We start from the raw sequence: 17,183 nt of genomic DNA, 5'->3' as shown, positions 1-17,183 counted from the left end.
ACTTGCTGCTTTCCCAGCCACAGGCTCAGGATGTCGTAGGCAGAACCACCGCATAATTGTCCCCTGCATAGGGCTGGCATCCTCTCGTGCCCCTGTGCGAGTAGCAGATAATGGGATTAACTCGTGCAGAATGTAGAGATTTGTTAACTCTAGCCTATTGATTCTCCAAGGACTACATTGCCAGCATTCAGCCAGAAGTTTTAAATTTACCTTTTACCGCTTATGGTCCCTCTAGGTTCTCTAAAATGTCTTCCAGAGATACTTGAGAATAGCTTCTCAAAAGTTCCATGGCATTTTCACATCCCATTATGTCTTTAGTTAATCTTCCTCTTTACTGCTGACTCCACAACTGTTCATTTTCCCGCGTATTTTCCCAGATGGGATGGCCTATCCTCTTCTCTTAGATTAGGTCAATAAAACATTGTAACTTGGATGCTAAAGATGAGTACAAGATGTGTATCCAAGTACTTTCCTTTATCAGTTAATCTGAAACAGTCCAGGATGGAATGTTGAGAATTCAGATTTTTCATTGCTTGCCACGTTTCTGTAGAAGTATTATAATTAAAGACACTGCAACGTAAATATTATTTTTTAGGGGTTTGCATTAGATGGGAGAAAAGTAAAATTACTGAATAAAAGTGCATTTTAAGACACGTTAACTTAAAGGCATCTCTCTTTTTTTTTTGTTTCCAGCAAAGAGATCCTTCTTCAAGATTAAGATCTTGCAGTGTAACAGACACAGTTGCTGAACAGTCTCAATTATCCTTGGTAAACCAAAGCTAACTTCTATTTCCTTCTTTTTGTTTCAACATTCTTTGATTTCTAATAATATCTTTTCTTAGGTCAGTTCTAGTCAGCTGTAGGTCAGTAACCAGTATGGGCATATAACTATCCCAAACAGTACTGGATGCCAAATTAATATCGTCATGGTCACCAACTAAAATGAGGACATTCATGAGAGAGAACTATGTTTTGAGGCTGCGAGCATAGTCACGCTAACTTTAGTTATCTAGCATAGACAGGTCGTTTACTAAACTGTAGATATATAGTCAGTGGAGACAGAAAATCCTCCAATGGGTGTTTTCCACTGGGGTTGGAGAGGGCAGTAGCACCATCAACGCTTGGAACTAACTGTAGCAGCTACAGGACTCTCCTATCAGGTATATTTTTGTGTCCCGTAAATTGATTCTACTTGGAATCTGTAAATCTGTACAACTTTAAAAAAGATTGGTGTTTTATCTAGTTGTAGTTAAATGGAGCCTTTTTGTCGTAGTCCTTGTACGATAGAACTGATCTGTTGTAGTTTTTTAAGCTAAGTGATTTAGGTGAGCAGCAGCCTGTGCGATTTTATTTAAGTAGAGTCTTCAAACAGGAGAGGATACAAAGGGTTTCTTAGGAAAAGATTCTTTCACATCATAACCATGCACACGATAGGAAGTTCTACATATTTTGTCCTACAACCCAAGCATGAGGATTGCAAAGGTGGTAAGCTAGAGGGAGACTACTTAAAACAGGATTGTGCAAGATATGCTTTTGAAGAAAACTGTTCAAGTTTTCAAACTGATTTAATATTTTTTAAAATGATACTTTTCTCCCAGCAATCTTTTTTTCGAGTTTTTTAGTAGAAATATATTACAGATGAATCTACAAAAAGCAAATTTGTGTATCACTTTTATGGAAAAATTGAGTAAACAGAGTGTATTGATAAGTCTGTTATTGAAGCTGATGTCTCTCCTTTGCGTGTTCTTTCTGTCGCTATTGGGCAGACATTTACAATAACCATAGTGTTTTTCTCTTTGATTTTTTCACTTCTTCTAGAAGTTTAGTCTATCTATCTTTGCTGATTACAGACGCATGTAATAGCTGTTGTAATAATAATGTTGTAATAGCTTCTGAAGTATTATCTGCCTTTTTACTTTCTCCTCTGGGAAAACAATGGTGTGGCTTCCAGCACGATTACACCTTAACTGTCTTTCTCTGCTAGGCAAAGCTTTCTCCTAATGCAGCCTGTTCCAGAGGTCCTCTGCTTGTTGATTTGATATCACTTTATGGAGACTGGTTTTCTTGTCACCTTATGGAGTCTGGGTTTCCTTAACTGGTGTAGTCAGGTTGCGATTGGTGATGTCTTTCCTTTATTATTGTAGAACACTTATCTCGTTAGCAGATGTGCACAACAGCAGAATTGAAAGCATTGCTCTAAAACAGGGATGTTACCTGATCTTAACCATATTTAATCCTTACTAAGCTAACGATAATTTATCTTCTAGCAACTAAATACATATTTGCTTTCTACATACAGTGCTGTTCTTGACTGTATTAATCCTTACCAAAAATACAAAGCAGCAGTTCCATCGTTTTCATCTGACTACTTCTGTGCACTCACTGATGACCAGAATGTATCCGTTTTGGTTTTAAATAGCGTGTTTATGGGCAGAATGTGCAAAATTTGTTTGGGGGTGAAAAAAAAAAGTTACATTTAGAGTACCTGTTCTTATAATTATCATTAGCAATACTGAATGTATTGAATTGGATACAAGAACTCTCAAAATTGGTTCCCTTGATGGTTTTTATATGAGATCCTGTCTTGGTTATCAGTGATTGATGTCTCAGTTTTTTGCTATGGTCTAAAACATTATTTCTATCTAATTGCTCTCTTTTGATAAATTTGAGTGTCTGTGATTCCTGACTCCTAAAGATATGACAGTAATCTGTGACCTTCATCACTAAATATACTTACCTGTAACATTAATTATCATTTAACAGCAGAGTGGTCCATCTAGGAGAGCTCGCTCTTCAACTGTCACAGGTGGTGAGGAACCAACGGTAATAATACTCTTTATCAAGCACTATCTCTAAATAATATGTGGGTAGATTTAGGTCTTGTACAACAAGGAACTTTTTGTCACAAAGCAGCAGTGCTTTGAATGAAATACAGCCACTGAATCAATAGTTATGTTTTTTGTTGTTTCAAATTTTCTCAAAATTTCTCAAAGCGCTGCAGTTTCACTGTCATACTAAGCATGTTTTCATGATGTGGACATGCCACAACTCTGAGCACTAAGGAAATACCACAGGCTTCTGAAAAATGAAAGATTCAATATGTAAGTCTTTAAAGACTGATACTGAAATCATCAGGGATTAGAGACATCAAATGAGTATGCATGTAGTTCTGTCTTCCCATACTCTCCATTAGACTAATTCATTTTAGTTCTTAGTGTTGATCTTAATTTGAGACGTGGAGGTACAGTCATATATCATATAGCTCTTAATGGTCTTATTTAAAGCCAGTTTTAATTTTCCAGTAGTCGTTCAGCAGACCAAGGCTGAATTTTTACTTTGATCACCCAATAAAATTCTGGAAGTGCTTTTCTGAAAGTGTAATACTAGGACAGTGGTTTTAATTTATATTGGACTTTGTCAAAAACATCCCATTCTTTTTTAACCTGATTAAATGTCAGTCTGAAGCAAGTTATTCCATAGAAATCATTTTACAGTAACTACCATAAATAGCTTTTATGAATATATGCGCTCTCAGATAATTTGTTTCAGGGAAAGAAATATAATTAAACTTGGTATGTTTCCTATTTGTATGTGGTAATGTCAGATCTTAATTCGGGTGTTGATGCATCATTCTGTAACACTGTATATATTTACTGGGTTTTGGCTTTTAGAGTCGGAGGAGCTTACTTGTATTTTGTTCCTGGAAACAGCAAAATTTTTTGTGTCCTTGAAAAACCTGCTTGACTTGTTAGTTGTTAGTTAAAATGCATGCTGTGTTGAACTGTAATGTAAAGAAGAAGGTATTTTGTTAGCATAGCATCTCGTCTTGATTACACTTTTTAGTGCAAAATATTAATATTTTTCTGCAAATAACTGAGTTCAAACTTCACTGACTCATAATTACTACATCTATATCATAGATGTTTTATGTAATGATATTGCAGCTTACTAGTGGGAGCCTAACCCCCACTTTGTCTTCATTCGGCGTGCATTTATGCTCTGAAATCAAAATCTGCAGAGGATTTAGGACTTAAATAGAAGTCGTGCATTTAAATCCAAAAACATTATCTTCAAAGGTTGCCATTTTCTTTGTCCTTTAGGCACCTAAAGTTTGTAGGCATCCAGTCTGTCAACATTAGAAGTTTCTAGGTCCCTTTAGTGTTGCTTTCAGAACCCCTGTAAAACCCCTTGTTGGACTTGGACCCACGAATCGGACATTGCTCAGCCTCAGGCCCTAACGAAGCATAATTCTGCAGGCGTGCTGAGGGCATGCCTAGCAAGGAGGCACGGCTGGACCGCACTAAATGCGATGCTGTGGCGTCTTAGGAAGTGATGATGGTCCTTTTCGTAACTGGCTTAGTTGAGTTACTTAAGAGCAACAAGCCCGTTCTGTGCCCTCCTACGTACAAGGTGATTCAAATCCGTGTGGCTCTTTCAGGATCAGTCCCAGTGCAGGAATGTCTTTCCTCCTGAGTCTGCTTTGCAGTGAGAATGAAAGCACGTTGCGCTGGTGAGGGAGGGAGAACCGCGCTGGCTCGTTGGCCCGATGACCGATGTGCCTAGTGCACTGAGCCCCTTCGGGAGCAGCAGTTAGACCCAAGAGCTGGCACATCCTGATGGATTGCTCTAACTACTGCTGTTTTGTGCGAGAGCTGGTATTACCACGTGGCCCCACCCTGTCTGTTTTAGAGAGTGACTCAAGTACGAAAAACTCTGTTGATTTGTGGTTTGTCTTAGCAAGCTTTGGGGGCTGAGGAGCCTATTAAAGGGTGCATTCGTACAAACTGAGTGATTCCTCCCCCCCCCCCCCCCCCAGCGTGGGTCCAAGTCTAAGCATTTAGATACCTCATAAGAAATGGATACACTAAATATTATGTATTACTGTAAAAATGGTACATCTGCCCTGGTTATAGTGTGGCTGACTTTATATTGTCAGTGACAGAAGATGAGTAAATTTGTTACTTGAGTGTGTGTAATGAAGTAGGTGTTGATGATTGTAGATAAAGTGCATGTTTGGGTAAACATAACTGTGGTTACTAACCACTTTGCTTTTCAGGATTTATGTTTGGTTTTTTTTAACTCCCCAAGATTCTTTACCGTTCCTCTGTGAAGGCCGCGTTGTAAAACTCGGCCGAGCAAAGCATACGTTAACGCATCATCTCCCAGCACTTCCATTCTCCTGACATCTTGTCCTTAACCATAATGCTTTCCCCCCCGCTATTTATTGAAGGCAGTTGTTAAAAAGTATTCCATTTGGAGGGGGGGGGAAGGCTCTTGATAAACCCCCCAACTTTCCACTCTGTGTGGTAGGATAGCTTTTACGCTGGTATCTAACATACAAGAAGGAGGCTGAAGCGCAAACTCTGCTTTGCAGATTGCATTATGGGTCGCGTTAACCCACAATGAATAGTAAGGAGAAAGGCTGCTGATAGCTGGATTTATCTTCGTAGGGTGTTAAAGAGAAGGGAAAGAAACCTTTACAAAGCTGCCTATTTCTAAAGGAATTAATGTTACTGAAGATTAATTAAAGCACTGCACAAATTGATCAGACAGTACAGTTCAAGCACGATTTTTTATTCTGACATGATGAAGACCTTTGGGTTTCATCACCCTTCTGCTGTCAAAGCAGATATTTTGAAAAAGTGAAGCAATCTCTAGCATTAAAGGCGTCTGATAATGAATGCAGGACTGTATATTTTAATGTGATTAATGATTAAACCAAATGCATCTTGAACCAAAGATGTAGACACAGATATTGAAAAGTACCTTGCACGTGCCAAAAAGCACTTGTTAATACACGGGCTTCATTAGAGAGCAAAAATACTGTCCTGCAGAGTATAGCAGTTTGCTTCTATCTGCTGCGAATGACAGAAATTCCTGTATCGCTCCAGCTCTTAGTATTTACATCAATTACTTGAGAAAACCACCTATCCTCAGTTTTCTGATTTTCTTGTTCGCTTCACTGACAGCCAGGATACCTGTTCCTGATCTGTTACACAAGCAAGCAATGTCTTAGGAGAGTCCCAAACTGGACAGTGACTAAGCTCAACAAACATGTAGATTTATGTAGAGGGTGTGGTCTGAAAACTCTATCTCCTTGGGCATCCTACCCTTCTAAAATACATATTCAGTTGCAGACAGGGTCGGTGTTAAAAATTCTCCCTAGGCTATTTTTTTTCAAGAAGCGTGGCCGTTTGTGCTGCAATGCTTCTCCTCCCACCATGTCCCAGGAAAAAATGTCCAGTTGGTTTAAGCATTGGATATTTTCCTCGCAGGAAGTACTCAAGGCAAGACCAGCAACACGTAATAATATAATTGTTGTGTTGAATAGTGACATAACTTGTTTAATGGCAATTAGTGCCTTTGGCACTGTTATCGTTATCTGTATATTTTCTTTAGAACAATGTTTTTCTTGTGCAAGTCCTCATATAAAAAAAAAAAAACTTCTCACACCAAAGTCTGGGCGTCAGTCTGGGTGTATCTTGTGTCTTCAGGACACCTAACCCTGAATGCAACATTTGCAACTCTAACAAAATGGTTGAATGCCAGTTTTTAAACCCACAGTAATTTCTTGCAACTGATTCAAGACACCATGTGGTGAAGAACAGAACTTAGGAGATCTTAACTGCACAGTTATTTCCATTCTTACCCTTTTATTAATAAACGGAAAAAACATCCACCTTTTTAAGGAAAAATCATTAAAACACAAGGTTTCTTTTTGTCATTACGTGTAATCTACAAATTAAAAAGTTGGAGGGCATATAAATTTAGCTTTTTTCTGAACAAGATACCTGAATCTGTGCACAAGTGAATCAAAAGTTCTATTGTGAGAGAAAAAATAATTTGACTCAAAGGTATGTGAAGAAGAGCTTCTATTAGATGAAATCAGAAACCGTACTTTCCTGTTCGTTGTGTTTAAAAATGTTCTTTTTTCTTAAACAACAGACTTATGAGATTTTATTTTTTAGCTATTATAAAATAACAATACAGTAATTTCTTGCTTGAACAGCCTTCAGTGGCCTATGTACATACTACACCAGGCTTACCTTCAGGCTGGGAAGAAAGAAAGGATGCGAAGGGCCGTACGTATTATGTCAATCATAACAATCGAACCACCACATGGACGCGGCCCATTATGCAGGTATGAAGATCCGTTGTAATGCTCAGTTTAGATGGCAAGCACTCAACATGTGTTGAGTATAACGCCAGTTGAAGCAGCTCTTCAGAACTCTGAAATTTAAAAAACAAAAAGCCTATGCATTGTCATGAAAACTCGGGATAATCATAAAAATTTGCAATGACTGGGATTTTTTCTTAATTCTTTTAACTGTAATAAGGTACAGATTAAGCTGATTGCTACAGCGGAAGGAATTTACAGAGCGGTACCTATGAACTAAGAAAAGGAGGCAAATGCATTCTTGGGGTTGAATCTGAAAGTTGTGTTTATCTATTAATAGTACCATACATTATTTGCCCTTCCTTGATCTATAAGAAAGTATATTTAATAATAATACGTAGTTTTTTAAGTGTCCTAACTCTGCATGAACTGTTTCTGGCAACTTGCTAACTTGGTTTTGCTTCTGAAATAGCTTGCAGAAGATGGCATGGTTGGCTCAACAGCGAACAGCAGCAACCATTTAAGCGAACCCCAGATAAGACGGCCTCGTAGCCTCAGTTCACCCACAGTAACTTTATCTGCTCCACTTGAGGTGAGACACGCTGTTAACAGCAAAGATCACTTCTGTCTGACTTCTCCTTCATTGCAACTTCTTATTTCCTTTTTAGTTACGCAACACAGCTGCTCTGCCCTGTTACTGACTTTGCCATAATATACTGCTGTTCTCTTTAGCAGTCTTCCGTCTGGATCTTTATGTTGTACAACAGTATTACACAGCTTTTATGGTCATTGAACGATGTAAGAGATATATGATTATTCAGTTTGGTCAGCTAAAACGTAGTCTGAAACATACATTGTTGCAACTCCCTTCAAGTGCTCTGAATGTATAAAATCAGAAATAATCTTTTGAGTTGAAACATTTAATGCGGTGCTGATAACTTCAGAAATTATACACGCAACTGAATTGGGAAAATCTTTGAATTAAGATACTGATTACATTTTATATTCCTTGCCTTTCGAAAGGATATTTAATTTCTTTAAGTATCTTTAAAAGTAGTTCAGAATACTGTTGAACGATGTTCAATGCAGCATATCTGGAGGATACCTGAAGTGGCTTCTTACGCAAAAACAACAGGTGTTTTATATCTGAAAGCATGGTTAAGACTCTTGAAACAGTTAAACATGGCTGTATTGAGGAGAGTAAATTCATAAAAATGTCTTTTTCAAACTTGAAGTAAGGCACCTTATTTGTCCTTCTCTTGCACCATCTCTTTCCTACTTGTGTCCCCTTTGGCCCTGCAAAAGTTTGCCAACCATCAAGTGAAGATTGTAACATTTAATTCATTTTATGCATCGTTCTTCTTTGTTCTTTATACTGAAAAGTACTCAAAATATTGAGCAAATTGTTAAAGGTAGGATTATTGGACAGATTGTAGTGAGGCAATTATGGTTCATATTTAAAATAAATATCTCCACTTCTATGTAATTCTGATAAACCCTTTAACAATGAACTACTTAAACCTGCCCTTGCCATTGTTAATTTTGAAGACCAGATTTACTGTAATTTAAATAAACTAAATTAAAAGATTCTGAATACCTTAAACTAAGACGTTAAGGGCATTCCTTCCCTACTGACATTTTACACAGTTGAGCTAGTGGAAGTCACTGACTGAGCATCTAAAATGTGAGTTTCTCAGGGCAACAGGCTGGATTTCAGGGCAATAACCTATTCCATAGCTACAAAACCCGTATTCACTTAACTTCAGAATATTCAGCTAATCAATTTAGTTGTTGGTTTGTTCAGTGCTCAGAAACCACAAGTGTGCTGAAGAGCACAAACGTATTGTCTTATACCCACCTCTGAATTATTTAAAAAAAAAAAAAAAAAAGTGTAGACTTACTAATATTGAAATCTTAAAGGATACAGCCACAAGAAACAGATGAGTTAAACTTTTTAGAAGTTACTTCCTTAGTTTAAATAGTTATCTTATTGTAAAATGTTCAACTTTTTGTGTACAAGATATGGAAAGGTTTTGTTTAATGCAAGTGGTTTTAAATGCTGCTTTCGAACACTAATCTAACTGCATTTGCCGTCCAAATGTAGCTCAAAACAAGCCACAAAAAAGGCTAGAATAATTTTGTAAATATCCGTGTTGATGCCTCGTTTTCTAATATAATACTCAAAATACAAATTAAATATAGGCTAAGTTAGAGAATTGCCAAAATAAGCACGCATGGATTTACTGAATCTTAGTAATTAGTAAAACAAGAAAACAAACTGTTATATCAGCTAATGAGAGCATGTTTTCGGAAAGTAACTGAAAAGTACAAACGCAAACAAGATTTAAGTATAGTACTTAAGTCTTGTTGTCTGAATGTGATCGTTTGTATTTTCAAAGGTGAGTAAATCTGGATCAAATTTTTCAAGCTGTTTAGGCATCTAAATCTGCAGTTGCCTAGTGAAATTTTAAAAAAGAAAAATCCAAATACGTCATGTAACTCCTGTTTTTAACCAATAGGCATTGCTCAGTGAAGCTGTTCTGCAGCTGTGAGCATTCATTAAAAAAAAAAAAAACAAAACCAAAAAAAACCACAAACCAACCACCAAACCAAAAAACCGCACAACCTGTCAAAAATCTGTAATTGTAAACCTTCATTTATTTTAGGAGCTTGTTTTAAGTTCATATTTAAATGTTTTGTCTGAAGTTATATTTGGGAAATACATTGAAAAGTGGGCAACATTGCCTCTACATTTAGGATACTCTCTCGTGGTAAAGTGAGATACATTGAACCATAAAGCACCAAACAATGCTTTTATTTTTCCCTTTGTAAAATGAAACATTGGCATGTACAGGGCAGCTGCAGTAAAGTGTGTTTTGTATAAAAATGTAAGTACTAGGGACATTATCATTGCAGAGGGAAGTGATAAAACACCATCCTTCACAGCAAAAAGCTTGGTACATTAGAAGGAGCAGACTTTAGCTAAATAAGTTCTAGGAAATCAGTCCCAGCAATTAAGTCTAGTATTAATTACATCTGCAATGACAAACTATTTGCTGTGATACCAAGTTTTATTAGTTTTGCAGTATCAAGTGACATTTGACAAATCTTAATCTCTTCCATTTTTTTCAGGGTATGAAGGACTCCCCTGTGCGCAGAGCGGTGAAGGACACCCTTTCCAATCCACAGTCTCCACAGCCCTCACCTTACAACTCTCCTAAACCACAACACAAAGTTGCACAAAGCTTCCTTCCTCCTGGCTGGGAGATGCGAATAGCACCCAATGGCAGGCCCTTCTTCATTGATCATAATACTAAAACTACTACGTGGGTAAGAGAAATTCTAGATAATGAGTTTTAAATGAGTTGCCATCTTTTAAATGTTTCTGTCTTTGTTTTCCTGCCTATATACCCCCCAGTTTGTTGTGGCATTTGTCTTGCCTTTAAGGGGGGATTTGTCAGCCTAACTTTTCATAAAACTGCTGTAGGAATCTCGCTGAATCCTCCACGCAGTCACATACAGTAGCAATAGACTGGAGTAGCTGATTTCGTGAAATTACTATAGTGCTGCCATTGCTGCGCTCAGAAGCAGGAAGCCTATTTGTTCACATCCTCTTAGATTTCGGTACATTTCTACATTGTATACCATGCAATACTGTTTTGCATTTTGTATTTGACCTTTTTATACTCAACAAATCATTGCATACAAGTACTGTCCTTTAAATTCCCCAAATTTGAGTTTTAGAGACATACAGTGCAGTGGAGATTTGGATAGTTGTTTAGTTTGAGACTATCCGTAATTGTATTTCACTGTGACCAGCACTGCTTTTTTATTAATATACTGTGTGTTCATCACCTTCAGTTAACATAATCCATTTTATTGTTCATGTCATGAGGATCCATTTTCAGTAATTGTGCAACTTTGGTCAACAAACTGAAGAAATAAAATTACACTAGGAAAAAATGTCAAAGACAACCCAGCATTTCACATCACCGTTGAAACATGAGTTGCACTTTAATTTGTTAGAATCAGAGAATCACAGGTTGGGAGGGACCTCAGGGATCATCTAGTCCAACCTTTCTGCAAAGAGCACAGTCTAGACAAGACAGCCCAGCACCCTGTCCAGACAACTCTTAAAGGTGTCCAACGCGGCCGAGTCAATCCCTTCCCTGGGGAGATTATTCCAATGGTGACTGTCCTCACTGTGGAGAGTTTTCCTCTTGTGTCCAATCGGAATCTCCCCAAGAGCAACTTGTGTCCATTCCCCCTTGTCCTCTCCATGGGGCTCCTTGTATAAAAGGGAGCCTCCATCTTCTCTGTAGCCAGCCCTTAAGTCCTGGTACATGGTGATGAGATCCCCTCCGAGCCTCCTTTTCTCAAGGCTGATTCAGACTCCCAGTGACCACTACTTACATGACATGTTTAATGGTGGTTCTTAATGGTGTTGCCAGGTGCATGTGGGTGAAATCTGTGTGTGGAAATACCAAGCACTTTTTTTTGTCTCGATTTGTCTTCTGTGACCGATTTTACTTGCCCCTTTTTGCCTCATTTGGACATTGATGTAATAACAGCTGTGCATTAATAAAAATGTAATAAGCTAATTTTCATCCTTTCTGAGCCTTTTTGTGATAGGATGGATTGTTTCTCTTATGTTTTTAAAAGCCAAAAAATGTGCATATGTATCTAAATGCCACTTATGGGAGTGCATGTACCCCTAAGAATAGGGTTGTGTGTTTTTGAAGCGTATTTCTGGATAGGGCACACCCTAATGGAGTCAAGGTCTTGTATTACCCTAACTAACACTTCACAGTGAAAAAATCTTTTCAATATGTGAATCCTAATAAAGTATGTGACACAACCAAATACTAAATGTTCTATCACTTTTACGTTTTGCTTTATATGTTTTATTCTCAAAAGAAAAAAACCCAAAAAATGTGTTGTAGGAAGACTTCTTTTCCAGATAATTCTGTGTTTGACTTAGTATGTGGATCTAACTTGATCTGTTGGGTTTACAGTTCTGTATTTCTGTTACAGGAGGATCCACGACTGAAATTTCCAGTGCACTTGAGATCAAAAGCATCTTTGAACCCTAATGATTTGGGCCCTCTTCCTGTAAGTGATAATGTGTATGTATTTTAATATATACCTGCTATCTTATGCGATCTGATCTACTGTTGTGGTAATATATTTAAGTGGACACACATGTTGCTTTCATCACTTTTCTGAAGATACTACAGCTATGTTTATATATAGCACCAAAAGCTTTCTTGTGATCTGTGAATCAGTCAGGCTCTTTGAAGCCAGCCCATAGTATTTCTGAAATGACAGGAAGTTTCTTTGCTTATGTAAAGCTTTAAGCTTTGAAGAAACTTACCTTGGTTTTATCTCTGTCTTTGTGCTTTTAGATAATTACCTGTTGCTGGAGCAGATTATTAAAAGAGAGTTCTCTTAATGTACCAGCATATATTGGCATTCAGAAATCTAAATAAATATTAAACTTTCAATGAAACTTCCATATTCTGCAGAGAAAATTATAATTTTAATGTCAGAAGTTTTGTCACACTTGTAACCAAAGTACAATACTGATTTACAGCCTTGTCAAATGCAGAGCTGATCTTTGCTTTGTTGTAAAAAACTGCATCCTTAAAGGCAGAGGCTGGTCTATGAAAGCTAGCACTTTTTCAGAGTTGCTGATTTTTATAATGTGGTGTTAATTCAGCTTATTGCCTCATATATACTAAGCATACTTTTGGGAAATTGCTATTAAAAACTGTGACAACAAGCCACTAATTGTCACCAGCACTCTCAGTGCTCCAGCGTGTATTACAGACAAGCTGGCTGCCAACAGCAGTTTCAGCAGGGTCCACCCTACAGGACACAGCAGGTTAAATTATTTTAGTTTTAAACAGTTTGAATAATGAGTCTTTAATCCTACTCATTTTCACTGAGCTGGGTTACAGTTTACTTAGATGAACCACTCTGCCAGCAAACCAAAAAATGCTGCTTTCGGGCAAGAGTGGTGGCAAATGCTACCTTTGGCGAGGGGTGATAACCGCTGTTACCACCTATGACCAGACATCCTCCTCTAAAACATCCTAAAATCTCACTGCCCTCGTCTTGCTTAGCAAAAAGTTTTGCCTTGTATTTAAATCAAACTAGGCCATTTGTTAGGCCTAGTGCCTTGAATTGCTGATTAGATCGACAACTATGTGCAGCTGAACATACTATGATGCGTTTTCTGGTTACAACACAGCAATAATGCAGTTTGTCTCTAAGAAAATGGCTGTGGAGGTAGCAATTCTTCAGATACATTGAGTATGCATTAATCTTCGAGGACACATTGCTTAGATAGGAGGCACTGCATGGGAGCAACTGAAGAGCCAATTTACAGTTTATGCTGATAACTGCAAGAGGTAAAACATGCAGTGAAATCAGGATAGCCTGACACACATCACTGGAAATATATCATTAGTAACAGAGTTAAACTCAGCTAAACAATCCATTTTTGAGTGAGGTGAGAATGACTACAGAATTTAACAAGAGTTTCTCTAAAAGATTAAAAAGAAGTCATTTTTCATCCATATTTTATAAAAGTCTCAACTCACATAGAGCATACAGGTGGAGCAAAAGGTAGACTGGACAGTGCTGCATATATTAACAGTGTGCCCTTTATTGTCCTTTCTACACTATAGTCATTTGGAAGATGGGAAAAGGGAATGGATAAAAAGGGAAGAATTGAGGACTGGTTAGACATTCTTGTCCCACTGTAATGGGATCCTGGCTTAGGTATTTACAGTAAATAACCCACACGTGGTTCAGAAGTAGAAGCAGAAACTCTCAAACCTAACCAGTGACGGACACACTGTTCTTTGTGTTTCTTTCCTCGCAGTAGGAAATGGGTATAAACCCTGATGCAAGAAGTTTCTGTTTCCATGCTTTAAAGAAATATTTACTGTATTGGGTACAGTTACCAGTATAAATAGCCGGTTCTTTGAATCTTCCTAGCTTTTCAGCCTTGGCATAATGTGTCTGTGGCAGTTTTGTGTTCTATACCTCACAAGCATCTATCAGATAATTTAAGTAGGCATGGATAATGTATTGCTTCATGCTGTGTGAGAGTGATAGTATATCGCTTATTTTCTCTCTCTTTTTTTTTTTTATTTCCCATTTCCAGCCTGGCTGGGAGGAAAGAATACATTTGGATGGAAGAACATTTTATATAGACCATAGTAAGTAAACACTCAGGTACTACAGCAAATAGACAAAGGGAGGTAATAAATATTGAAGTGAAAGCTTTATAATTTTACTCTTCATTTAGGAAGCCAGGTGTTGATATGTGGAGACATTGATACCAGAGACTTAGTGCCCTCATACGGTACTGTATATTCACTGAAAGCTTGCTTTTAATTGGCTCATCAAGCTTTGTCCCTCTCTGACTTGTGAAGCATTAACATTTCCTCTTTGTGGTTTCTTTTGTTCTTGTTGATATTTTGGATTCGTTGTTGTTGTTGTTGATGATCCCATGGCTTATTTGCACTTAATAAATTAAAATACACACTAGGAATAGAAAATAAGATGAGAAAAGATCATATAGCCACAACTCCACATACAGGCAGTGGAGAAATTAACACTGATAAGTACTCTTTCCTCTCCTTTAAGGAGGTCTTGTGGCAGTGCTGATTCTGATCTTATTTCCTATTTATAGCATGTTAAACTGCACCCAGCCCATTAATATTATTCAGTTCTGTTAGTGAAGTTCTAGTGTAAGTGATGTTTCATTGTAGACTTGTCTTATTACAGCATCTCAGAACTACTGTGTGAGTTTCTGTTGTTGTTTGAAAATAAAGCAGCCCAGAAAGGTTGGGTGGGTTGGTTTTTCTTCTTGGGGTTTGGTTTTTTGTTTGGTTTTTTGGTTTTTTTTTTTAATACTTCAGCGGGACTTTTTGAAGAGGTATTTCTAGTGAGGGCATAATCTTCAGAGAAATAGATAACTCACGAATCCATTAGAAGAGGGTACATATGCAAAACGTAAAGAAATAAAATCTTAAACTATTACACATATTTGATAGTGTTACATTTTTTCCTTCAGTAACACTGACTCCTACGCTTATCTGTAGTTGTATATGACATTAAGTCGTTACTAAAAGACTGCCTAAAGTAATACCAATTTTGAAAATGTATAAATAGTTTTAAATTAAAATTAGAGGTAATACACTCATCAAACACAAGATTAACCTCTTTCAACCGTCAGTACAGAATTATTGTTCTTTATACCTTCTGTAATTGTTTTTCTCAACAGATATCTGGAAACTTAAATATGGAAATTAGTATAAGCTGCCACCACTGAAGAGTCACAGAATAAAACTATCTTAATATATCAGTATAATTGTTGAGCCTCCCAACCTCCTTCAAAAAGTTTTAATTTTTCAGTCTCCTAAATCTACTTAAGCATGTGTTAGTCCCTAGAAGTAAATGGAATGTTAAAGTTGTACATTAATTAGAATTTCCCAAAGAATTTATAATTGCTATAAAACTAAATTTATTTGCATCTGAAATCTATCTGTAGTCCCTCTTTTGATCTGAGGGGTTTTTTTAGCTTTTTATATAGCAGTTCTTACAAAAGTTCAGAGGGTTTTTTTAGATAATGGTGCTTGTTTCCAGGAAATATTCTTTTGGTCTCAACCCGCTGCCGCACCACTGCAATTACAAGGGGGCAGTAGGAGCAGAGGTGGTGCCGGTGGTATCGCAGTGGGCACGGTGCAGCTCCGCTGTGCTCCCTGTGCAGGGAACGACTGCAGCAGCTTTCGGTGCTCAGCCATCTGGCTTGAGCAATCTCAGTAGGAGCACTTGTTTTCAGGGTACCGATATGGCAGGGCGATGCCCTGTGACCATAACATGGGCTTGTGACAGAGCCTGCCAACTCTGACTTGTTTCCTGACTAACTTGAGAGCATACGCTGAAATCAGGCGTGGGTGCATCAGCTGTGCCCACCCTAACTGTGCAAGTCTCAGCAGTCCATTGCTGTGATAAGCTGGCCATCATTTCAGCCACCCTCTGCTAAAGCTGTTAGCTACAATGCAACAAACATAGCCAGTTTTGTTATTAAAATACAATATAAATGTACAAAGTGTTAACAGATTCAGCTACTGTTAATCTCCTGGTTCCCCAGATACGTTTTGTAGTTGTTCTGCAGAGACTGCATTATCCAATACTGTCATCCTATTTTAGACATGTTTTTCTCATCCCTGAGAGAAACTGTACTAAAGTCTAATGCAACCAGCACAGAAACCTCCTCTTGTGGACCAATGCAAACTGCTATTAAGCCTGCCATATAAACTAGTGAAGTACAGCACTGCTAAAATAATCTAGGTATTGCTTGTATCATGGTAGCCTGAAAATACAATATTTTTAGATTTTAACTGTAAATAGTCCTAATTTCTGCAGCAGCCAATCTTTTAATAAAAAATACAGCCTCTAGTTCTCCATGATTGTTTCTTAGCTGGCTTAGTCACCATTATTTACCATCCATGAATAAAGTAGTGTTCTCTATTCTCTGTAGCATGCGTATAGTTCTGCATTTCCTAGGAGCCTTATAGGAAAATATGACCTACCTGTTGGAAGGTATCATGAAGGAAAACACAAAGGTTTTCCAGCCATATGCAGAACAATTGTCAGTGGTTCACTGACAGGTGGATATATTAAATGGGTTCCCCTCAAAGTCTGTCTGGGATTCACCATTTCTCAATATAGTCATCAGTGATTTGAGCAATGAATTAGGGGGAATGTACTCATTAGTTCAGCAGAAAACAACAGTGTAGGAGAGGTGAGAGCTGCTCACTGGAACAGGATGAGACATCAGAATGAGTCTGGCAAATTGCTGCTGTAGTGTGAAGTAAGATGCTGTTTAATAAGAACTGCGAAGTATTACTCAGAATGGGAATAAGTAGCAGAATTTTGGTTGAAGAGGGCATGAAAAGTACCATCAGCTGAACATGAGTTAACTCATCCTGTGATGTATCAACAGGAGTGTCTTAAATAAGACCTGAAGTAATCCTTCTAATCTCAT

General features: G+C 37.7%; 1 protein-coding gene across 11 annotated transcripts in view; it reads left to right on the top strand.

Annotated features, from left to right (window-relative positions):
• Positions 1-17,183, top strand: part of NEDD4L (NEDD4 like E3 ubiquitin protein ligase) — a 198,622-nt gene that overhangs the window by 151,649 nt on the left and 29,790 nt on the right. For 5 of the 11 annotated variants that reach the window (XM_064438503.1, XM_064438502.1, XM_064438506.1 and 2 more), the window contains 8 exons: positions 694-768; positions 2,764-2,823; positions 7,010-7,141; positions 7,590-7,709; positions 10,250-10,447; positions 12,152-12,229; positions 14,292-14,346; positions 14,436-14,492. In XM_064438503.1, the coding sequence (XP_064294573.1) occupies positions 694-768; positions 2,764-2,823; positions 7,010-7,141; positions 7,590-7,709; positions 10,250-10,447; positions 12,152-12,229; positions 14,292-14,346; positions 14,436-14,492 (775 nt within the window). The remainder of the gene's footprint in view (positions 1-693; positions 769-2,763; positions 2,824-7,009; positions 7,142-7,589; positions 7,710-10,249; positions 10,448-12,151; positions 12,230-14,291; positions 14,347-14,435; positions 14,493-17,183) is intronic. The other 6 variants (XM_064438504.1, XM_064438496.1, XM_064438501.1 and 3 more) reach the window with 3 other exon arrangements.

Source organism: Phalacrocorax carbo, chromosome Z, assembly GCF_963921805.1.
Source record: "Phalacrocorax carbo chromosome Z, bPhaCar2.1, whole genome shotgun sequence".
Taxonomy (NCBI): domain Eukaryota; kingdom Metazoa; phylum Chordata; class Aves; order Suliformes; family Phalacrocoracidae; genus Phalacrocorax; species Phalacrocorax carbo.
Note: the sequence above shows the minus strand (reverse complement) of the source record. Positions and strands in the feature narration are given on the sequence as shown.